Source organism: Echiichthys vipera, assembly GCF_963691815.1.
Source record: "Echiichthys vipera genome assembly, chromosome: X".
Classification (NCBI taxonomy): Eukaryota; Metazoa; Chordata; class Actinopteri; order Perciformes; family Trachinidae; genus Echiichthys; species Echiichthys vipera.
Genome location: NC_139825.1, coordinates 31,092,580 through 31,117,923, shown reverse-complemented (window position 1 = coordinate 31,117,923; position 25,344 = coordinate 31,092,580). Strand labels below are relative to the sequence as shown.

Sequence of the window (25,344 nt, the reverse complement as noted above, 5' to 3'; positions counted from 1 at the left end):
GGTACCGTCTCTAGTATGATTTTAGCATCAATGAAATATCATCTATTGGTTTGTTGAGATATTTACTTTAACTATGAACCAAAAAACAGACATTCCTGTCAGGTTTTCAAAAGACTTTTCCAGAGTGTACAACATGATATATCACAATGAAATTATATTCACCGTGATAGACAATGTTATCCAGATATCACCCACCAACGAGTACAAAAAGGTTTCCAAATCAGTTGGATTTCTCCTTTAATTTCCTTTTCAATCTCAAAATGTTTCTAATCTGTATCCCCATTAAACACTAAAACATTAAAGCCTTATCAGAGGCAATTTACTGAGGTTCCAAAATTCAAAAACAAAAAGATGACTTCCAGGTAGACAGCTGTCAGTTGATTTACACTGCGGAGGGGTAAAATTGGCAAACTTCTTTATTTCTGTTGTCACTTTGAGCTGTTTCTGTAACGTGTAATGATACATAGTTAAACAAGGTGGTCAGACGTGGTCTAGCATCTTTGACAAACCACATCTAGTGTTACGAAAGTGCTAGTGCTGGGTGGTGTTTTTGTCTTTAGCTTGTGGCTCAACAGGTAAAAAGGTCTTGTTAAGTGTTAAGTGTTATTAATGAGGTATGAAGATGAATGATTTACAGAGTACATCCAGTTTTTCCCTGTTGTCCCCCATCTCAGCACAGTTGCATTGCATGTACGGGATGTTTTCAAGTTACTGCAAACAAACATTGTGACTGGGTTTATAGTGGCTGAAAAGAGTTTCTGAAAGGTCTAACTGTCTCAAACCCACACCCAAACCTGCAAAATACCTTTGGAAAAATATTGAAGAAAATCTAAATATTCTCTTGTATTTTGTATAACAGATATTTTCTTAAAACCCCAGTAAAACAGGCAGAGTCTGGCTGTTGTTCAGCCGCCTGCACTGTATTTATAACATACACACACTTCAATCATCACCCTCCACCCACACTTCAGACCGCACACACGCAGACATACACACGCGTCAAAATATCTCCTTCCCAGAATTCCAAGTAGCTAGCTCCATGGCAACCATTCATTGACCCCAATCACCATGGCAACAGGCATCAGCATTACTCACGTTTTTTGTCACTGACCAATTTCCTCTTTGTCTGTCCCTGTACATCTCCTTGTCAGTCTTTACCAGCTCTTTTTTTTTTTTTTTTTTTGTGTTTTTACAAAGCTTCTTTCCCTGAGAGAGACAATCAGACAAAACACAACAACCTGCGGATAAATCACAGACAGGCCAGTGTGTTACAGTGGTGAGCTAGTGGCTGTAGTGCAGCTTGTGGCGCATCTGCAGAGCCCGCTGTGACGGTCAAAGTGCCCTTGAGTAGCATACTGATGCCAAAAAGCTAGAAAGACTCTGTGGTCAGTCCTTCTTACTGCAAGATCAATGATCAATTATACAGATGAGAGCCTTTCTCTCATTCAAGTCTCGGTGAAAATAGAGGTGTAGATATTTTTATTCGTATTGAAAAATCCTTTTTTTATTGAATAAAAAGAGATTCCTTTGATTCTAACGATGTGTCTGACATTTTTCTCCCCACATTTCTACATACTGTCACTTGTTGCAAGAAAAAAGGTGAAACTACATCGGAAACTTGTAAAATTCAGATATTTAAGGTAAAAGCATCTTGTCTTGTTGTCTTTGTCTCTGACAGTGAGCTGGTTTCGGGGTGGGGACGGTAACTGCTGCCCATCCTTCATCTCTTTGTTCTTGCATCCTAAACAGCACTCATCCAGCTCCTATATTAAAAAAATGAACTATTTTGGTCACCTCCAACAAACATTTGCAGCTCTTACATCGATCTACTGCACAGAGATGCACGGATCCGATACATTGATCGGATATCGGCTCCAATATTGACTAATTAGCTGGATCGGATATGGGATGAATGAGGCCGATCCAGCATTCTGATCTTTTTTATTAATATCATACACAGCAAGTTAATTAAGCCATTGTTTGTTGGGTTTCAGGCAGATTTTATATTTTACTTTATTTGTTGTATTACATATTAAAATATCTGTTTGCACTTTACATGGAATAAAGGTTTATGTCAAGCCTGATGCCTTCACTCACATGGACAGGTATACACTTCATTCATTCAACGGTAGTATTGGATCGCTTAGCATGTATTTCAAGAGAGAGAGAGAGAGAGAGAGAGAGAAGAAAGAGAGAGATAGAGAGAGAAGAAAGAGAGAGAGAGAGAGAGAGAGAGAGAGAAATGATAACAACGATGACTGGGTTTATAGTGGCTGAAAAGTGCCTCTCTACTACTGCATTTTGAAAGGGTTCGAGTCCTATCATCATGAAGTCTAATCGTCTCAGTGCTTTTTGTCCACAACAGCCTCCTCCCCTCACACATCATCTATTCCCGGTTGTGTTTTTGTTTCATTTGTGCTCGCCTGTGACTGTCTCTCTGTCTGCCGGCTGTCTGTCTGTTACCCTCCTTCATTAGCTGCTGGCATGAAGCGGAGGACTGTGTGTTTGAGAGGGAATGTATACACAAAAGAGAACTAGAAATCCATAGGTGAACATATATTAATCTAAAAAGCTATTTTTTTTCATGGCAGGACGTGTTAAAACATTTGAAGCTGTTCAGTTATCAGGTATTAAACTTGATTCAAGTTGCAATACCACTGTTAGCAAATGCTCGTGCAACTGACTCAATCAATGGAGCCTGCAGTAAATGATCCTCTCACAAAAAAACCACACACTCCCCTAAACAGACTGCCTTTTCACACCAATAACAAGCCAAGCCAAACACTAGTATCTTATGTGTGGCTAACAAAGACGCCTTCACCGCTTCCCCTTACACTCCCCCTCCCAACACACAACAAACATCACACTTATTCCCTGAAAAAAACATTTGACTGCGCCGACGGCTGATGAGACAAAGAAACCAAACATGATGCTGATAAAAAGCATCATTACTTGTGTGTTCAGGCCACAGTTGAACGGTATTAAACTTAGACAAATTAATGCTGAGACGGTTCATTCAGGAATATTGTATCAAAATATTCCTTTAAGATAAAATGCTACTTAAAAGAATATTTCCACATTTTGGGAAATCCACTTTGCTTTCGCATTTCGCTATAAGAACTGATACCACTCTCGTATCTGTTCGGTAAATATAGTCTACAACCAGCAGCCGTTAGCTTAGCTTAGCATAAAGACTCGAAACAAGGGGAAACAGCTAGCCTGGCTCTGTCAAAAGGTAACAAATTCTACCTACCAACACCTCTTAAGCTCATTATTTAACCAGGAGACCAGAGAAGAATCTTTAAAACAAAGTGTGTCATTTTTATACTTTTTAAACAAATAACTTTACAGCTGTTAGTAGAGGCGTTACGTTTGAACTGTGCCAGACCCCTTGTTTCCTGTCCAGTCAAACTTGATATGTTTATCTGTCAGACTGAAAGAAATTATTATTCTTCATAGCACATGCAATAAACAATTACATTTAATTAATCTGGCAACTATGTTTTTCAATTAACAGATTATTTGTTTTGTCTATAAAATATTAAATTAAAAAAAATGGTAAAAAAAGGTCCATCTGAAAAAGGTGCTATCTTCATATTGCTCCTTTAATCCGAGCAGATATTTCATTTAAAATCATATAAAACAGAGAAAAAGCAGTACTTCTTAACATTTACAACAATTACTTTTTGTCACGATTAATTTGCTGTCAAAAGTGTTGTTGACTAACTGAAGTTTACCGCAGTTTATTATTTCTGCTCTGTGCTTTAATGCAAGTTATTCTAACAAGAGGACACGGACGTCCATGCTGGTGGATTCTTGCTTCAAACTGTCAGGGGTATTTGATGGAGTTATTACAGTATACATGGTCTTATGAGCAGATTATGGTCAACAGTGGCTGCACATTTGTCTGTGCGGCATCTATATGATTCGACAAAGCATTACCAAGGACACACTCTAAGTCAGTAGATACAGTTTTGCTTCCGAGCAGCTGTCAGACCACCTGCCTGCTGGCCTCACTGAAGCAGACCATTAATGTGACGCATCGTTGTTATCATTTCTCAAAGGCAGAGTTTTTGTACATGTATCACTCTCCATAAACACAATGATTTAGAAATATTTCTGGTCTGCGATGCAGGAACGTCATTACATAATTCAAGTGTACATTCAATCAACAGGCCAACAGGAAGTGTGTTGGAAGCTTCGGAGTGCAAAGCGGACAGAAATTAATTCTCTCAAATGTATTGTGACTGCCAGGTGGAACTGCTTTCTCTTGGAAAATACAACATATTTCTCTCTCGCCAAGACAGAACTCAGTAACTGTTTTCCACAGGAAGCCACTCTGCTGACTTTGAGAAATGCAACTTGAGTTACATCATCATCAAGTGACCATAATTGCTCTGTTGCCAGAAAGTCTTGAACCTGCGTGAGTGAAAGAAGAGTGTTATGAAATCTGCTCCACAAAACTCAAAGGTTTCAAAGGTGTGGTTAAGTTCAGCACTTTTTCAGCTTAAATCATTCTTATTGCCGTAACAAAACAAAAAAAAAACCTTTATGTTGATCACGGTGAAGTGTGTTCAGCTCATTTCTATTTCCGCAGCACCCTCACAGCGGGAAACAACAGCACTGATCTCCAATATTATGGATCTGTTGGTGGTCAGTAAAAGTGATCTAGATTTGGCTGTTACTCACTTAAGAAGGAATGGAAGAAAAGATGAAACCACAAGTTGATGACAGGCACTTTATGTCATCCAGGCTGATAAGGAGAATTACATTTTTCCCTATCCAGTTTGGGTTAATGTTCAGTCCTCGTTAGTACAGTGGGCTTCTGTTCGAATATCTCTGTGTTAGTCAGGCTGCCCTAAAAACTCCCTGGAGCCAAGGCCACGATTCCCTTGGCGCCTTCAATCTGACTCTGCGGGCTGCAAGATACAGCTGCAGATTTAAATGACACTCACGTCACTTCCAAGTCATGGTTATGCATTTTAGCCAATGAGATGTAAGCACATCTCATTTCTGTCTCGATCTACCTTCCTACTAGCATAAGAATCTGATCTTTGCTGTTTGAGCCTCAGCATTGAGGTGGCGTCACGCACTACTTTGTGTTGACGACTCTTCTTTCTCCTTGGTCAAGTAATTAAACTCCTTCACTATCAGACATACAGGACTCTGGCATTTTCTTTTATTGTTTGGCATCATAATAAAGTCTAAACTAAACTAATAAACTGTGTCTTTAGATAAGACATAAGGACTTCCAAACATTTGTGATGTCACAACTATACTATATATTTATACAGGTAAGTGGCACTACAGTGTCACTACAGTCATTCCCCGGCTGCAATGACGGTGCAGAAATGCCAAGAACACAGATGTGGAAGACCTGAAAACACTGACCAATCAGAGCAGACTGGTCTTTGTCAGGAGGGGGTCTTAAAGAGACAGGCGCTAAAACGGAGCGTTTCAAACAGAGGGTGAATACAGGTATATTCAGACAGACAGTATGTTCTCCTATGAAGAATACAAGTTTGAACATCAAAATGAGCATAATATGGGACCTTAAAAGGGTTAATATAAACAACTTAATTGTACTACAATTAGAATTTGACCATTAAAGCATATAAACATATTCTAGTAGAAACCCTAATATCTCCTTTAAATTTTACAGCTAACAAGTTGGGCCCACACATCCTGGTGCCCTCCATCAGCCCCAGGCGTGGGTGGAGTTGGGAGTTTTGGTGTTGAACCATTTAGGGCTCGAGGACACATTTGATCATGCTGCACTCACACTGAGGAATGTGCACTCAAAGACTCTCTCCCCCGCTTTGTTTTAAATGACGGGCCTCATCTTCTCAAATTAGGGGTTTGAATAAATAGTTGTAAGATGAAGAGATGGACAGAAGGTACATCTACAAATCTGATCAAGCACAGGAATGTCAAGATCACTTGATGCAACTTGACAGCAACACTGCCTGTGTATTAAGAGTGTCCTTTTTGTGATCTGAGTTGAGAAACTGTGATGGCACAAGAGAGCTCCTATCACAGACTGAAAGGAACAAGAAGCCAAAAAGGACAGCATGAAAAGAGGACTGCAAGCTCATCCCATACTCCAACCTCTTTAACCTTCGCTTGACCCTCCCAGTGGGGTGTAAGCAGCAGACGACACGCACACAGATGCAGCTCGCATGAGAAACGCAGGGGAGGGAGAAGACCTCCTGTGGTGTATAAGCGATTTGTTCCCAGGATTCATTTGCTTCTGTCTTTTTTGCATCCATCCAACTAACAGCCAGCTGCTTGTGAGGGATGGCAGAGGAGCAGTGGCGTGTCGAGATGGAGTCGCACTGGAAGATTATCCTCGCTGCAATCCAAATTACACAATGTTGGACATACAGCAATGACTTGTATAGTATCTAGAGCCTTGTGTTAAGACCACAGTTAAATATTTACATTGCATCTGTGTATTAGTCTTGGAGGGAATGAATGTATGTCTGAGCAAGAAATTCCCCCCTCAGAAAGACACAAGAGGCTATATGTAGTGGAAACAGTAGCTCCCCAGTGGCTATTGTACACACAGGAAAAGAGCAGTTCAGCTGGGCTGATGATCTACAAAGGATCAGTATCCAGTGTACAGTTTTACAGTATGTCTTTACATTGTGTCCTCTGAATTTGTATCAGCAATCAATTCTCCCATTTATGAGACGAACTTGAACAAACAAATGCATCAAAACGGAAAAAGAAAATGTTTTTAATGTCATATTTTACTTTGTTGCTAAAGTGCAAGACTATCTTTTAAAAGCATTATAGCGCAAAACACACTCTGTGTTCTCACCATACACAAATGTCTACGTTGCAAAAGCTCAAGAGATAGAGAGATGATGCTCTGGTGCCAATGACTAACCCAGCTATGTATCACAGCCCCCACGCGCCTGCAGCCCACAGCCAGAAAGAGAAACTATAATCAGAATAAAAGCGCATTTTATTCTTTAGGATATTTCAGCCCTTTCCTTCCATCAAAACAGGCTTTTGAGACATAGTACATTAAAATGGCAGAATGAGGTATTCTTCAGTGGAAACAACAGACGTAGTCAGCTGCAAACTTGATTAGTGGCAATAAAAATAAGCAAGAATTTTGGATTTAAGCCAACTCTGCAAAACACCTGTCAGAACTTGTGTTACCAAATATACAGGAAGTGCAAACTCTACTACATACACCTGCCAAAATAAAATCAGAGTCACCGCCACTTTCTCCCGACATGTTGATACATGACTGATGAGAACATAATGCAGGTATCAATGGACTGAAACGGACACAGGATTACAGGTAATGTACGTAAATCTGCATTCCTTGAGCTTTTCCGGCACAAGGAGACACTGCCCCTATTAACTCGGCACAGAGCATGACTTCTTTCTTCAAGAATGTCTGGTACAGATAAGGCCTGCCTTTTGTTTCAGTCCTGAAACACACACACACACGCAGGCACACACGCACACACGCACACACACACACACACACATCTCTCAGTAGGTGTCGACACAGCACCTAAAGGACTGCAAGGAACCCTGGGTGTCCGCGCACACCACCCTGCAGATTCATGCTACACAAAGTCAGGAAGAAATGTCCGTTCCTCAGAAGGCAACGCAGGTTTTTGTCCAGGCTTGTGTCATCTCACACCAACACTACTAATACTCCCTCCTGGCTGTTCTGCCTGCACTTGGGAGACGACCTCCGCAGCTCATCCAAAATGCAGCAGCCCGGCTGGTCTTCAACCTACCTGAGTTCTACCACACTACATCATTCCTCCACACCCTGAACTGGCTACTAGTGGCAGCTCAAATCAGATTCAAGTCGCTGGTATTTATCAAAATAATGCCATTTTTGTCTTGATGTGGTTTTGATTTTTCTCTTTTGGGACATAAATATCATTCAGGTCATGACTTAATATGGAAAAAAGTGTTTTAATATTTGATTATATCCCTCTTTCCACACTAACCTACAGTGAGCTAAATATATAGTGTATCTTCTAAGTTAAGGAGTCTATTTATGGCTCTGTGTGACGTGAGAGAGAAGAGATGCTGCTTTGAACCAGCTGTGTACCAGAAGAAAAAAGTGAGCTTTTCACAACAGCCCACTTGCCTCCTGTTAAATTTGGCAGCACTGACCGAGCATCAGCAGAATGAAGGAAGGAGGGGAAAAAACCATTTACACTTTTATCCATCTAAGAAAGGTCCATCAGTGCCAGAAACACAAGAAGAGGCACATTCTGGCTGCCTATCTGATCATGTACATGCAAAAAGTAACCTGGGTTTAGTTGTGGTTCACTGATATACTGCACTTGCACATACAGAACATTCCTGATATTAATTATCTTAAGGAACCCGATTACTCAATGTAATTTTAGGTTTATGGGGGTGTCATAGAGTAAAATAACAGCAAAAACACTATTAAGATTTTAGTTTTGTAATGAAAAATGTCCTTGAATGTTGGTTACCAACTGACCATCTTTACACAGCATTATAGAACACACGCTAAAAAAGGGGATCACTGGGAGCCACACATTTTTAGATTTTTACTGGGGGGGATGTCTAAATGCACATGTGGGCGTTAATTCATTGCAGTGTGGTTGCTCAGCAGTTTTCTCCCTCAGCTCAGAGGTCTCGCAGGTGTGAATGTGTTTGTCTGTATGTGTGTTATCACTCTTGCTGGATGACCTTTCATTGATGCATGCTAGGACAGACCCCAGCCTCTGTGACTATAATGTAATGTTGGGGTTTGGAAAATTCATGAATGGATAGTTTATTCATGGAAAATGTGATGGGATGTGTTAATTTTTAAGGTCCCATATTGTTAATAGTGTGATTTGATTATCAGGCAGGTTCTTTGTAAATATGGTGAAAGTATCAAAATGCTCAATCCACACGGAAAAGCACACAGCTCATTTTCAGAAACTGTGCCTTTAAACAAGCCGTCAGGACTTCTGTAGGTTTGTGATGTCACAGAATGTATATATATATATTATTATTATTATTATTATTATCATTATACAGTGCCATTACAGTAATTCTCCAGCTGCAATAATGGTGCAGAGACACAGATACAGAAGACCCAGAAACCCTGGGCTTTTCAGGAGGGGGGCTTAAAACATACATTTTAATCAAAGAGCATATCCTGATTTTATCTTATTTGTACTAGAACTGGAATTTGAACAACTGTACTGTAGCTACCCCATGCTTGTAAATTGCTGACTGCAATGCTAATATCTATCTAATGCTCTCTAAAACACTTGTGACCTTAGTACCCAAGTATTCAGGAGTCATATCACGGGAGACGCTTCCAAATCTCAATACACCACAAGAATACCAAAAATAAAACCTGAAACACACACACACACACGAAGATAAGAGACCGTGTGTGTGTGTGTGTTTAGGTTTTATTTTTGGTATTCTTGTGTTTGTGTTTTTGTTTGTTTGTGTTTTTGTTTGTTTGTTTGTTTGTTTGTTTGTTTGTTTGTTTGTTTGTTTGTTTGTTTGTTTGTTTGTTTGTTTGTTTGTTTGTTTGTTTGTTTGTTTGTTTGTTTGTGTGTGTGTGTGTGTGTGTGTGTGTGTGTGTGTGTGTGTGTGTGTGTGTGTGTGTGTTTGTGTGTGTGTGTAAGAAAGGAATCTGTTGAAGAAGCCACGCAGACAATCTGGGCCACGGAGCTCACAGACTAGACCAATTTAGTTTGGCGTAACATTTATACATCTAATGAACATGAGGACCATACAGCCAGTTCCACTGCCTCTTTTAATTGTCAATGTCCACCTTCTCTTGATGATTCATTCACTCCAAAGTACAGCTTGTATCACCGAATGTTGGGTTAAGGATGCATTGACACCAGTGGATTATTTTACAGTTGAGGACAATGGAAAGATTTTCATTTCCATTTACTCCAAGCACCTTCTGAGTCAGATTCCCATTCATGTGTGGGAGAAAAGAGAGGCTGGATGGAAAGTGGAGGGAAGGTTCAGGGGTTGAGAAAGAATGAAGAGACAGGTTTACATTAACACAAGGGGTGGTCTTACACAAGACCCCCGTACACTGAGACGCTAGAGACAGAGAGCCGGAGTCTGGAACATGTACCGTGTGTAGTTCAGTCAAAGTGTGTGCGTACAGTGTACACATCGTACAGTGTGTCATGGTTTAGCTAAGAAGGATTTCATAAAATCTGTTGCTGTAATTTTATTAAATTGACATGCAAATTTTAAGCGAACTTTTGAAATGTTGAATATGTTCTATATCCTATTTAGTCTACCAACTCTTTTTGCAACAAAGCCAAAAACAATCTCAAGCAAGCATAACAACTTTATTTGTGGAATGAGGAAGTTTTATTGAATTAACACAATACTTGGAAATAGGGTTGCACGATATGGCCAAAATCTTCTATCCAATGTAAATGATTTCACATCTCATTATAGGATGTTGTCTGATAGTTCAATAAATAAACAGTCTAGATGAAATAACCACATGCTAAAGACAATTTTTGTATTCTCTTGTGTGAATTTAATACGCAACAAATTATTATTTTCTCAGTTTTTTAGTAAGAACTTTAAAATATAAAGTAAAAATATTTCAGATCAGATTTTCTGATAAATTTCGTTAGTATGTGCTTGTTATTATTAATTAAGATGATGTTGTGTATCACGATATACAGTATGATTTCATCACGATGCAATTCCATTGAAAGACGATAAGAAATAATATCAAATTACCGCCCAGCCCTAAACGGAAACGTGACTAATGATTGGAGAACTAATAAATGAACAACTTTTACATTTTTAATGTTCAGTAGACCTCCTCTGCACTCAATTTAAAAAAATTATAATTACTTGCATGTGAGTTGAACAGTTTCTCTAGTTTCCCTATAACCAGTACCAAATTACATAATCTTCTCTGGAGGATTTTAAACTTTTTTTATGAAATCTGGAGAGATTGTCTGCTGGGCTCTGCTATTGTTTTTCTCAGTAGTTTTAGTGGCTGTCTACAAGAACGTGGGCATTTTTGAGACTTTGTGTTTTTCTGCACGGTTTGGCCTTTCATCCACACGTAACCGCAGTTGTGGGCTCCTGAAACCGGACTTTTTTGTAACCAGAGTCCAGGGTGAACTTTTTCTAAAAGTCCGGTTTCAGCAAACAGTCATGTGTGGACAGGAAAACCACAACCTCTTGTCGACATTGTTTGTCGTCACACTGTGCGACAGTAAACAGTAAGTTTGTGGAGGACTTTAGACGGGACCAGCTGACGGAGGCGGATTTTGGACGTGTGGACGTAGATATTTTTTTATCACACCGGTGGTGTGGACGGGAATCTTTTTTTTAACCAGGGACCATAAAAGTTTGGTTTCAAAAATACCTGTGTTCGTGTGGACTAGGCCTTAAACTACTGCCATGACACTTCACACTCGTCACTTTTATGGACTGTGTTCTGTTTTGTCTTTGTATGAATGTCTATGTAACTGTGTGTTGTTTGCTGTTGTATGTTAATCAGGTCTCTCAATGAGATTACCTGTATAAAAAAAGGTTAAATAATAAAACTAATAACCCTATCTTTCCTTGTAAGGTACCATCCTGGGAGCTTATAGTTACAGTCAGTTGTTAGGAAATGAATGTTAGAGGGATAATTATCATAATACACAACATTTCAAATGCATTTAGTTAGTTAAAGGTTAGTACAATGTACAAGGACAACTGTTATACTATTTAAATGTACTGTTACCTTTACTGCTGCATGGTGCAAAGAGTTTGACATCTGTGGAAAAAATGTGTGAAAACTAAGCCTTAACTGCCAAACTGCATATGTTTTATTGTCCAAAGTAAACCGCAAGTTGCAGTCACCGTGAAACTTTCAGTTATGCTACTTTCATATAGAGTTGAGCCTTAATCTCCCTTCTCTCCGGCCAAAATCTATCTCTTACACAACCCCCCTGTTCACACAGCTACATTTGTCTACTCAACATTGACACACACACACACACACACACACACACACACACACACACACACACACACACACACACACACACACACACACACACACACACACACACACACACACACACACACACACACACACACACACACACACACACACACACACACACACACACACACACACACACACACACACACACACACACACACACACACACACACACACACACACACACACACCAAAGTTATGGTATACAGGGATGGTCCTTGTCCATCCTTCCTTCCTGCTGCAGGACATATTGTCCATTATCGACCGATGACTTTGCTTCAGCTGTTCTGATTTTTTCCCACTTGTATGCTACGGGCAATCCATCCAACAAATGGAAGGAGGCACTCCCCACGCGAAGGAGAGCATGTGTGTATATGTGTGACTTTGTGGGGGTGTGAATGATGGATCCAAGAAAGTGCGGGACTGCTGACACGGCAGATTGGAATGTTTTCATTTGGTTACACAGAATTCCACAGAGATCTGAGGCCGAGGATGCAGACCGAATAAAGTAACAACGGGGAGTGTGAGGGGAAACCATCAGTTTGTGAACAGAGCAATCAGTGTTCCTGTCTCTCCTCATGTCTATATAGGAGATTGGCCTGTCAGTCACGCGTGTGCTCTCAGGCTCGCTGCAGGGGTATTTGGATTCAGTGAGGATCAGGGCTGGTGGGCTGCCAAAAACACAGCCTGTGGCAACAACCTGCGAGGGGAACGATCAATGATGAATGTCTTCAAAAGCGGTTAGCTGAGATTACAAAACTAGGTAGAGGAAACAAATCCTAAAAGATGAAACAAATGGTGGTGTTTAGTAAAAAGAGTCAGTGGTCCAAAATTCTGAATCAATACTGTTCAGCTTCCTCCACACAGCGCCACATACCGCCCTGGGGGACAGCAATGTGGGTGGAGGAGGAGAGAGAGATGAGTGAAAGAGTAGAAGAACGCATAAACAGGAAGAAGAAACAACATGTGAAAAACTAACAAAAAACTATCTAAAAAAAGAAAGAAAGAAAAGATAGAGAAAGTTGGGCCAAATCTGAACCAGCTGTTCCACTGGATCTCAGATGTGAGCGGGTGAGAGCCAAAGCACACTTCTCCTCCTATAGTCTGCACGAGACTGCAATGAACCAGAGTGGAGCGCATGACTATTTTATTTGTCACCGCAGGGAAGCTGTCCGAGCAGCGCCCACAATTAGACAGGACAGCTGTCCGCTCCAGCTCTGTCCTTTTCGTCTTTTTGTGCTAATTTATCAGCAATGTGTGTTTTCATTCAAGCTTAGCTGCCAAGATGTGTGATCGGACCATGATGTAACTCATGACGCATTCGGTATGTTGCTGTAAGACATGTCAGGCAGGTTACCAGGACTACAGTAACGATGGAGATCATTAATCCTTCTTCACTCCCCTGTCTTCCACATTCTGCCCTTAATCTTCACCTCCTCTGAGTCCATACAATCAATCAATCCATCCTTCTGTCTCTATGCTCCTTCTCTCCATCAATTATCTCCCCTATCATGTCAGCCATCTATCATCCCACCGGCCAAACAGCCTTATTTTCCTGTATCCATCTAGCTACATCCAGTTAGAAAACAGACAGACAGACAGACAGACTCAGGTAATCTACTGAAATCCAATCTGCCTTGCTGCTGCAACCCTGACATTGATTCATATCCACCCCACATCCGCATTACCAATAATGGGCAGAAGGAGAAAAGAGGGAGGAGAAGAAGGTAAAAGGGCGAGAAGAGGACACAATACCTGTAGGAAGTGGAAGACAAATGTGTGCAACTGAAATATAGAATCAGAGATGACAGATGTTTACAAAAGACCTCACACTCTTTCCCTTTTTCTGTCGTTTCTCTGCCAGTTGGTTAAACCAGTTGAACTGTTTTTTTTTAAGGCGAACAGGGCCGGGTGACACCACATAATACCCGCATTGTGTGTGGATGACAAACATCCACTTGTGGCTTAAATGTTTCTTTTTACAGGAACACTGTAACATTAGTCATACCAACGTCAGAGACAGGGATATCTTTGACCAATATGATCTTGAATGATACACAGATAAACAACGGAAGAATGTGTGTGTGTGTGTTTGTCTAACGCACAGTCTTGTGGAACTGGCTTGTCTCGATACATTTCTAACCTTTGACATGACCCACTTGAACAGGATGTAAACAACCAGGACGGCAGTTGATATTTCATGGTAAGAGTTTAGTTTTAAAATGGTTTATGCTGACCAACAAAGGCTTCAGGATGAGCAAAATTGTGTATGAAAAAACCCAAACAAACTAAAGCCCCCATGAAGTACAACATTCTGTTTCTGTGGACGAGAACCTCACTGTTTTATGATGCATCAAGCAATTTAGAGATACCACGTTCTCCTCATGGACCTTTTGATTTTAAAGTGTGAAGCCCTATTCGGACAGGATTAGTTTAATGTGGGGACGTGGGGTAAATAGTCTTACCTCAGGACATCTGTAATATAAATGGCCAATTTGCACGGGATTAAGAAATCCCTGAATTCTACCAGAGGTGGGAGGGGTTATTTGATTTACGCACTGAAATCACCTCCCTGTCTTCATGTGCATGCTTCGCAGCTTCCTGATAACACAAAATTAAGTAGACACGAAACTAAAGGACAAAATCGATAATCTAGAAAAACAAGTGAGTGATGAGTGCTTCTTCAAGCGCCTCCATGTTCCAAAATATGTGGAAACTACATATTGACGAGATATGAGGTATTTTTTCCAGACTGTTTTACAGAAGGTGAAAATCACCTTCATTATTACTGACTTTCTCCAGAATAATTACTGACATGGCACATTTCAGGACTAAAACCTTCGGTAAACATGACCTTACCCAACCCACCCCATTGGCTGATTGACCTATTATAACGCAGAATAAGACTGTAGAAATGTATTTGGTCACGTGACACTATAGCACCATCAACAGTATATCAACAGTCTTTAATAATCAAACTCACTTGCTGCTACATTCTTAACAGCTTTATGCATGTGTGCATACATGTACTAATGTCTTGAGAGGGTTTATCCATGCATGCCTAAATGTGTGGCAGTCAGCACAGAAGTTTGGCTCACCACAAGATGCATTCCACATATTACACGGCTGGTCCTGCTTGTTTCCTCCAGAGTGATTTAACGACTTCCTGGGCACTCTCCACGGCAAGTTTTGGGGTTCACAGTTCAAGACATGGTTTCCATTTTGAGCATTTAAACTCTTGTCAGGCTAAACCAAAAGCAAATCTGCTTGTTTGTCAGTCATCATGACAAAAAAAAACCCCGAATTGCTTAAACACATCAAATCAGCGAACAGGGTTTTGAAACCGGATAAAAGGACTTGAAATCTGCAGACAAAAGAAGTGTTTAAACCGGGCAGGACACCCAAAGATAGACAAACGTTTCCCACTGAGAAAATACTCTGTAGTGCCAAGATGAAGAAAGCAGCCCAGAAACAAGATGCAGGCAATTTACTTAATAGTTTTGATTCGAGTTTCAACAAGCCTTGGCAGGGTTTTTAACTAACTGGGGATGAATGATTGCAGTGAGAGCTGTGGGAAGGTTCAGTTTGTGCCACATTTTTCACTCTTGTAACTTATGACAGGAACCAAATTTGTTCCAGGCTATGACCTCGACATCTGCCACAAACCTAACTGAGCTCGTAGTGGAGTAGTTTTCCAATGTTTCACATCAGGCCATTTCAGAATATTGCCCAGAATTCCTTTCACAATGTCTGATGTGTCTTGATTTGAGCGAGACTGCCCGGTGAGCAATGTGAGGCATAAATAAATACTGAAGTTTTCTTTTCAGAGTGCATGCTCCTGCTGATGATGGTGATGTATTCATTGAAGAAGACATTACATTAAGGAGTTTTAACTAATTGTCTGTTACCATTTAGCCTACCTAAACATCAAATTTTGCTCCATGATGGAAAACTGAGTACAGAGGCAGAGGCATTACAGTTGAAGCCTTCTAATGACCACCTGCTGAACGTCTGACCGTAACTATTTGCTTAGCAACTATAACTAGACATTTCCGTTTTATTTAAGTCGTACAAGAATCATCATCTTATCATGATGCTGACTTTTTTCCTTTAGCATTGGATCATACAAATATCCATCATATCCATATGTGAGAGCTGTAGCTAGCTTTTGAAATCTGGTCATCTGCCTGAAATGAGAAAATGTATTTACTTCTGTGTGAAATCAAAGAGACATTGTTTCAAGAATCAGACTAGATAAGGGTTAAAGGTCAGATTGATATTATGGCTTAACCCCCTAAAGCTATGGCGGATGGTACCTAAACAGGCAAAATATTAATATTCCCCAACAAGCACAGAAATCCTCATATGGATCGAAGGCTTTTAAGTCTTTTGAACTGCAATCACATAAACTCAAACCAGTTTCTGCAATTCTACATTATCCTGCACACTGCTGCTGAATGGGAAGGCACATTGTACTGAGGTTCTCAGGGTAAGAGGCTGATAGTGTGTGAGCTTTAATAGGGTGTGTAGGCTATCCAGTTGATTTAATCAGAGAGTGTGGTTACTGATAATCCTATTTCATATATATATGGGTCCCGCACTAAGTCAGCCGGCGACACGTGCAGCACAGCAGCAGAAAATCTACTGCGCTGTGGATTCAGTCCACGTGCTGGACTGATGCTCTCCCACGAACATGTCAAACTACTGGATGTCTGACGAGAAGGGCAGGGACAGGCATATGAAAATATGATTAACCTACATGCACACATGTATGCAATGCACGTGTAACACAAAACAGGGATTATTAGGCTCCAATTACTGCAATCTGGAACATAATTTGTTAAACATTCGGTCAGCGCACATGGACGTCCAAATTAACAATTCTGTTTGGACTGAGGGATTTACGGAGTGTATCGTTCCAGCCTCTTAAAACAAAGGTCAGCATCAGCACTGGTAACAGAAATAGCCTTGTGTTTTTACAAAAGCCCAGTTGTTGAAAATCAGTAGAGAGTGGAGGGCTTCTGATAGAGCAGAAATCCCTGTTAAACCTCCTTGATGTATCGTCGGCCTAGTTCAATCAATCATCAGTGACAGGAGGGGCTGCAGTGACACACCTGGTGGTATCGATGCAGGCAGAGCTCCAAGATTCCCTCTTTGGTCGTTATTATTCTTTTGACATCTGAACTGGGCTTCTGTATGAGTGATCCCCTCAAGATTAAGCCATCAGATCTCATGTGAGAGGAATTCTTGACTTGTAAGCAGAGAAGCAATCGTGAGCAACGCGCTGCACACCATGTTTCAAACAAACAGGTCACAAGATGCTGTGTGAGCGAATATGCAGCTTGCAAGCTCTGGGGCTAAAATATTACTGGCCGTAAGTTTTTTGGTAAAAAACAAAAACAAAACATACAGACAGCTACTGTGTTCTGCCTTTTCTAATGTGGACATTAGGTCACACGTGATCCCCCCCTGGCTCTATTATACTGAAGCAGAGTACTCGTTTTATCTGACGTCATCTAGGGGCATCAATTTGATGCACACATGCTTTCAAATCAACACGGGTGGGGCTGCCCTCTTTGTTCAACTGGTATGCCATCTTTCAACAGTGAATTTTCTTTGTTTATGAGAGAAAGAGCTCCACAAAGCTTTACATCAGAGGGTTAGACAAGACATAGACGCTGGAGTGCCGATAGGACCAAACCTGGTATCTTCCTGCTCGCTAACACCACAACTCCACTGACCCGACTCCTTTGAAGTAACCACAATATTTCATGCTTCTGACATGAAAGACATGTTTCCTGCAGTTCACAGTTAGAGCGCTCCACCAAGCCCTCTGCCTTCACACACACAGTGAACTAAAATATTTATGCCAACTGATGGGGGATGTCAGATATTCTTATCAACACCGATGCTCAGTGTTGTCTTTTTTGTGACATGTTTAGGTTATGAGAGTTTAAAAAGGTCAATTGGTGGTTAAATGGTTGCTTCCCTGGAGAGGAGGAAGACGGTTGCTGATCTCACCGCCAACATCATTAGGAATTTGCCAAAAACTATCACTGTCTCCCTGATCCTCGACCCACTGCGGCTCAAGCTGTCAGAGCTTTTATCCCTTACTTCAAGAGTGTGTTAGCAGCAAAGCTTGAAGTCACTTCCTGCACCATGTTTATCTTTACCTCCGTCAAGAGGTAAAGCTACAGGCCTTGGTGAAGGACTACACTGTCTGAGTGCCCTTCTAGTGACAGTTTTTATATGAAGCACAAACAGTAGTTGCAATGTCAATTACTGACTGAATACTTTCTTGCAATTAAATATTCTTACCATCAGCCTGAGTATACGGTCTGAATTTCCCTCTTGAAATTTCAGCCTTCACTTTCAAGAATTCCCAAATCCAGAAACAAAATAGCCAATATTCAACATTTATATTCAAATGGCTAAGATGTAATTGTCTAGTCCAACCTGTAAGAGATGTCCAGTTATATACTAGTATGCATATATTGTAGTTATATCTGACAATGGCAAAAAGTATGTCACTGGAAGTGAATTTAGAAATTCTTTACATTATTTGCAGTTGGCTGCATTAGGCAGATTAAAAAAACCCACCATAGGGATATTAAACCTATAAATACATCTTCCTGATGTGTGGGTCTAAGTCGAGCATAAATAAATTGTTTGACCTTCCTATACCTTCAAAGAAAAGCTTTGGGCAAATCCCTAGAGATGAGTGCCAAATGCAAGAGATTTGCTTGCTGTTTTCTGGTGTTTGCCAGTAAATACTGATGGGAGTTCTGGGTTTAGAAAACACAGAATTCTCAATCAGAGCAATTGTGTTAAGGTCATCTTCAGATTAACAAATAACAGGACTGAAAAAAGCTTTAACATGGATGGAGAAACTCCATATATGGAGGGTAAGAGGATAGAGCATGGGTCATTTTCTTCTGCGTACATGGAGGCATTAAGGAGGGTGGTTGGGAATGAGTGTCTTCACATTAGCAACTTAATGTGAGTGGTCTGGAATTTTTCTAAATGTTTTTGCCAAGGACTTGATGTTGCAGACAGGATCTATTTCTGGTTAGGTTCAGAAGGTCACATCACGGTGACTCTGAAAGAGGTTTTCTCCAAAATGAATCGAAGACAAACAGACAAGGACATGAAAGCTGGCGCTTTCCAGGTATCAATGCATTAGCAACCATGCAGTGCATCAATGTCAGCTTCCTCTGGCAACAGGTAATATTATTCAGCACTTTAATGCATTTTATTTTTTACGCTAAAATCACCTGCACTGTTTCAAGGTCATCCATTTACTCTGTGCTCTCTCCACTGGTGTGTGTTTCTGTGCTGAGGGGGACGCATGAGCCTCTCCCTGCATCCTTGACCAAGGGAGAGGGAGAGGGAATTGCCATGCCCGCTGAAACGCCTGGTACCCTTGGCAACAACAGTGCTACTTCGAATCCTCCGATAAAAGGAAGCAGCGTTGTGCATATTTACGTAATTCACTGGCTGTTGCTGACCAATAGGAATTCATTATCTCAGATAAGCAGAAAAGGAGGATTATAGGTGATGATGACGCAGGTGGGGAATAAAACTCCAGACGGTTAAAAGGAACCAGGGCGCCAGACAAATATCAAGAGCATCAAAAAGCACTTTAATCTGCCAATAAATGGAGGCATGCTTTTAAAATAATGTAGGAAATCACATATATAAGAGGGGCCAGTAGTTTCAAATCTCATTCCAAATCCTGTCCACTAGAGACATGAGATATATACTTGATATGTTCTTGAACCTCCTTTATCCAGGAATATATCAGGATGTAGATGTCTCTCTAGATTGATTTTCAGCAGACTTATTTTTTTTATGAAAAACTTTTCAAGGCTGCAGATGTGTGTTACCCAACGGACGCTGAAAATCTTGTAAGACCTTGTATTTATGAATAAGAGAAGGTGCCAATGTAGGGAACGAAAAAAAAAAATCACTTTGGATCAGTCAATATAATAAGACATACCTAGTTTGTTTGTTTCTTTCTTTTAAGAGCAGACTCTATTAAGAAAAGACACCGACTGCACTGGTTGACCTTATATCTGTTATTCCTGAAAGTAACCATAGCAACCATAGGGGAAGTACACTCCTGACTGAAACTATATGCTTCAGATATCAGACAAAGAAAAGAATACAGGGACATGATAAAGCATCATCGAAATTAACTTCTGAACAGTCATGTTGCTCGGATATGACCAGATAAATAAAATATTTAAATATCTAAATGTTTCTGAAGTGATGTGAATATGAGGTGAACTAGCGTGCAGGATTTTACTTAGTATTTTTTTACTTTTAGTAATGCCTTGTAAGTGCTGTGTGATTTTGCAGTGGACATTTTTTAACAAGAATCCACTTTTTCTAAACATCTTGAACTAATGTCACAGATTAAGTTTAAACCTGTGGAGTTTATAAAAAAAAAAAAAGTAGAACTGTAAGACTGTTTAAGGTGGTGCACCACATTTGCAATATAGCCTAATATCCTATGTGACTCTCAGCCCATCTGTCCCCTCCTCTCACTCAACCTGTCTGGATAGCCCGGTGCTGTGTGCTGTATGTGTGTGGGATAAAAGAAAGGGAAAAATGACAGAAAGAGGCAGACAGGTGCAGCTGGTTCTGCGTATCTGTCAACCTCCTGCTGTACACTCATTGACCTGAGATACCCATCGCTAGAGGCAACATCTGCTCTTCCATATCTACTATTTACATTTTGTGGATATATGTATATATATATATACAATGGAGATCAAATTAAGATAGATTTTAGACAGAAAATTAGAGAAGACAATTTTAAACACTTGATACTATTGTTTTTTATTGGTCATAATTTTATAGACTATCAGCGGTGTCTATACCACTGCTGTACTAGCATGTTTTTTAAATAACCAAGGCACTTCTACAAAAAAAACCTACATTTTGTGAAAAAAAACAGTGAGCAACATTAGAGAACACTTTCAGATATCTTCCAGTTATTTGGTGTTAATTTGGCACCTGGTGACAATTGACTTCATTGTTGGACACATCCTATTTATCTGCAGCTCTCCTGGTTACCTTGAAAGATATCAGCTGCTCTAAGGTGACTGAAACCCTGAGACAGCAGGTCCATGAAGGCCAAAGGGTTGATCCTCTCAGCCATCAGAGAGAGGTTGGGTGTTCACAGTCTGTGATTTTAAAAACATTGAAACTTTACAAGGACACAGATTCATTTAAGTCGCTCAAAAAGGCCGGTCCATGTAAAACAAGAGCAAGAGAGGACAGGATTAATAGGGAATCAGTTCAACACTGCAGCTGGAGTTGGTCTCCAGTTCAGTGCTGAACACTGCAGCTGGAGTTTGTCTCCAGTTCAGTGCTGCACAGGGCAAGGATCTGTCTCAGCACAGCGTCTCGTTGTTTAAGACCATTTTGACTGAAAGCCCACTCTGCAGTGACCAAACCTCTCATCAGCAGAAAGAACAAAAAGGTGAGACTTGCCTTTGCTGAGGAGCATGTTGTGTGGACAGAGGAGAACTGGTCCAGAGTTACATCAGTCATGAGAGTACTTTACATTTATTTGTGTCTGATGGGAAACATTATGTGGGCATAGAACTGGGGGAAGACTGAACCCAAAGTGGGTAAAGAAGTCAGTTCATTTGGAGGAGGAAGTGTCATGGTTTAGGGGATGTTTTCTGCAGCAGGAGTTGGGCCTCTTGTACAGCTACATGGCAGGGTGAACACAAATGTTTATGTGAACCTCCTTTAGCAACATGCAATACCTTCACTGCTATTGTCTCCCAATCAGCCTGCAAAACAAGTTAAGCAGTTCCTTGAAGCTAAGAATATTGAAAAAATGAAATGTCCAGCCCAGAGTCCAGAGAGAAAACCTTTGCAAAATCCTCAGAGACAAAGTAAAGTCTAAGAAACCCACTACAGTTACTGAACTGTGAAAGAGACTGAAGAAGAATGGACCAAGATCAAACCAGAGCAGTGTGAGAAACTAGTGATGTCCTGTGGGCGCAGATGTGCTGAAGTCATTCAAAGCAAGGGCCTCTACACTTCCTGTTCATTTCTGAATTTATAGTCTGTGTTGTTAAAAAGATCAGTAACCACTTCTCTTCTAACAGTGGTTACTGGTCTCTAATTTTTCTCACTGCTTTACAGCAGTGGTATAGCCACAGCAGATATTCTATCAAATTATGAACAATGAGAAATAACACTATTTCAGAATAAATCAACTATTCATAATTTGTTCTCTAATTTTGATCTCAGTGTATGACACTGATGCCATAATGCATTTGATATACACCTGCAGTAATAGCTAAGGGAGGGTGTTGAACCACAGTTACTAAGAATAACTACACTTACACCTGAAATATATCTAACGTTAATGACTTAACTTTCGCTTTTACCACACATGAAATTAAAACAGAAAGCAGGTGGGCCTACTTCTAACAATGAGACTCTTCTCTGTACGGGAAATTTAAAGTAATGAAGATGTCTTGCCACAGCACCCACTCTCCTCTTTCATTCTTAAATTCTCTGTCCTCTTTTTCTCCGAGCTCCTTGTCTCACTTACAGCTGCTGTTGCTAGGCAACAGCTCACACCCACATATTAATACTTATATCATAACTGCGTTGTCAATGAAAGGACTAAATATAAATTTTAAAAGGATCATGTAATACCTGCCCTTAGAATCACTATGTCGGTGACTATAAGGTGATTTACACAAAGTAAATAGTAATGTGTTACAATTGTTTGTTGTCAGATAATCACAGTAACACGCTACGCCAAGCACTGCTTATCAAAAATTATGTTCCAGTCACTTTGTTTTAGTTCGTAATAATGACCTTGTTGAAAACTTGTCTGACCACACTTCTGTTCTGCCATAAATAACCAAAAGCATGATCATTTCTCTGTGTAGATGAGCCAAACAACTGTCCCAAAGTACCTTGAGGGAATCAGATTACCAACAACTAAAGGCAGGTGCACAGGTTTTGTTTCAGAATGAATGAAAGCAGCAGGTGACTGCTGGATAAAAAGGCAGGCCAGAGAAGAAAAAAAGAGTTCAACGTACAGTACGAGTGAGGGGGAGAATGAACAAAAAGATTTCTGTTATAGATACGCAGACATACCTTAAAAATTCTTTCTCGCTCACCCAATCATGCATATGCACATACAAGACTGGCACAAGTTAAGACCTGCAGTGAGAGGGTGTGTGTGAGCTGTTTAAGCAGCATGTGTGGGAAGACAGACAGGACCGGCTCTCTGCTCGCCCTTCTTCTGGTTCTCCAGCGTGACACAACAAGAAGAAGAAAGAAACCCGGGACACCGGTCATTCCAACATCATGGAAAGTTCTGCAATGACTGTCTTTAATTAAATGGCAGTTTGTAGTTATGGCTGTGAATTTAGACTAGCTCCTGGACATTTGTATCTATATATCATGAGGTAAAACCGTGTTCTTGTTTCAACAAAGTATCCTGAGCTCTGTTCAGCAGAGTGTCCATACATACAGGTAAATGAAAATCAAGTTATCTTATCGCATGCTCCGTGTTAACGATATAATCAAAATATGATTCAAACATGGAATTTCATTACAGTCACAATCGCAGTATTACGCAACATTACATTTTCCCTGCTGCTTGTAAACCCAAGGAAACTTCAGCTTCCTTTGTCAGTGTTTGATTTTTTTCCCCCAAATAACAGTCTCCATAAGTCCATGGGATGACCCAGGCAGAAAATGTCTCTGTCTGCTTTCTCACTCAAATCACAAACTATGTGACTTGCACAAAATTCAACAAACAGGATAAGTGTCTGAGAGAGAGGAAGAGGGAGAGGGAAGCCATAGAATGACAAACAGGGAACAGACGCTGACATGGAGAAACAAAACAGAAGACAGAGACACAGAGGAAACAGAATATCTGCCTATAAACAGAATAAACCAACTCCCTGCTCCGTCTCAGTAAAACACTGTATAAATGACACTACCAGCCCATCTCCCTGGTATAATTAACAGGGGATTGCTTTGCCTAGATGCCGTTAGAATCTCATCTGCTAGTTTCCCATCGGCCTGCACAGGAGTGCCAGACCGGCACGTGGATAGAGTGTGGCTATAACCCTCCAGCGGGCAGGCAAGGGGAAGCAGCTGGATCTGTGCCCAGGAAACAAGCTCCATCCCTGCAGAGAGAGTGTGTACTCCTCTCCCCGATGCCTCTTTGTCAGCCAGACCAAAGCTGCTGCTGCTGCTGCAAGTGCATCCCCTCTCCAGCCTCTACCACCACTGAGTGACAGGACCTTCCTCCATGGGCACATGAAGAGACTGCACTCAACCTGTATGCCATGCTGCAACTCTCATTCACACACAAGGGGGGTCTCATTATATGCTCTCACTCCTTATAAGGCCACATTAAAGAAGGGCTTCTTTCTTACTCAGTGAATATAGTTGTTGATTAAGGCATGCTGTAACTCCCTTGTTATTTTTTACACCACAGCAAAATGGATCCTCATCGTAGTGGCAATGAGTGTCCCTATTCTTAAATGCACTGAGCTAACATTACAACCATCACATTGGAACCCATGACACATAGCGTGTCTTCCAGTAAATGCATCGCAATGCAAATAAATGTTTTAATAACCAATCAAATGTGACCCTAAATAAAAATCTGGGGAATATGATTTTAGATGTGATTAAATATGCAAAAAATTAAAAAACGTCATCATGCAGATGTGCATTAATCGCCACATCTTGTATCACTGACACTGTTGAAGCAAAAGCAAATTGTACATAAGCAGAAGGCTCTCAGTCCCCATTTAAAAAAAATAATAAGCATGCGTAAAAGAAGGTGTGCCATTTTTGCGCACCGCTGTGATGAGTGCGGAGAAGCCTTACCTGAATCGGGGGGAATCTTTAATACATTCTTCAAAGTCCACCGTCATGTTTGCGTTTTCTCGTGTATTCCCACTTCAATCTGCTAATGTCATTGCCCGCGGCGGGATGTCGTCGCTTAAAAACCGTGCGGATGGTGACTGGTCGGTGTCCCCCTGACGCGCAGCAGTCTGTCTCCCCTCTCCCGGTGGCACCGTGACACAAAATGCGAGCTCGGTGCGCGGCAGGCGGCTTACTACTCCACTACTGCCGAGACAGGAGAGAGGCGTAGCTGCACCGTGGAGCCTGAAAAAAGAAGAGGAGAGCGCCGACTAGTTACAACCCGCCGTCACTGCTCTGTAGAACATGAGGCATCATGGGAGGCTGATGTCCTGATCATCCTCCAGCGATCTTGAGCCGCTCTGCTGCTCGAGTTGACGCTCTTTCTCACACTCGCAGCTGATTCG

At 40.9% G+C, this 25,344-nt stretch overlaps 1 protein-coding gene across 1 annotated transcript in view; it reads right to left on the bottom strand.

Annotated features, from left to right (window-relative positions):
- LOC310965672 (arf-GAP with coiled-coil, ANK repeat and PH domain-containing protein 3-like) overlaps positions 1-25,086 on the bottom strand; it is a 62,057-nt gene extending 36,971 nt beyond the window's left edge. Inside the window, exon 1 of the mRNA XM_083939399.1 lies at positions 24,902-25,086. Coding sequence (XP_083795525.1) covers positions 24,902-24,948 — 47 coding nt within the window. The 5' untranslated portion in view covers positions 24,949-25,086. The remainder of the gene's footprint in view (positions 1-24,901) is intronic.
- Between the last annotated feature and the right edge of the window lie 258 nt (positions 25,087-25,344).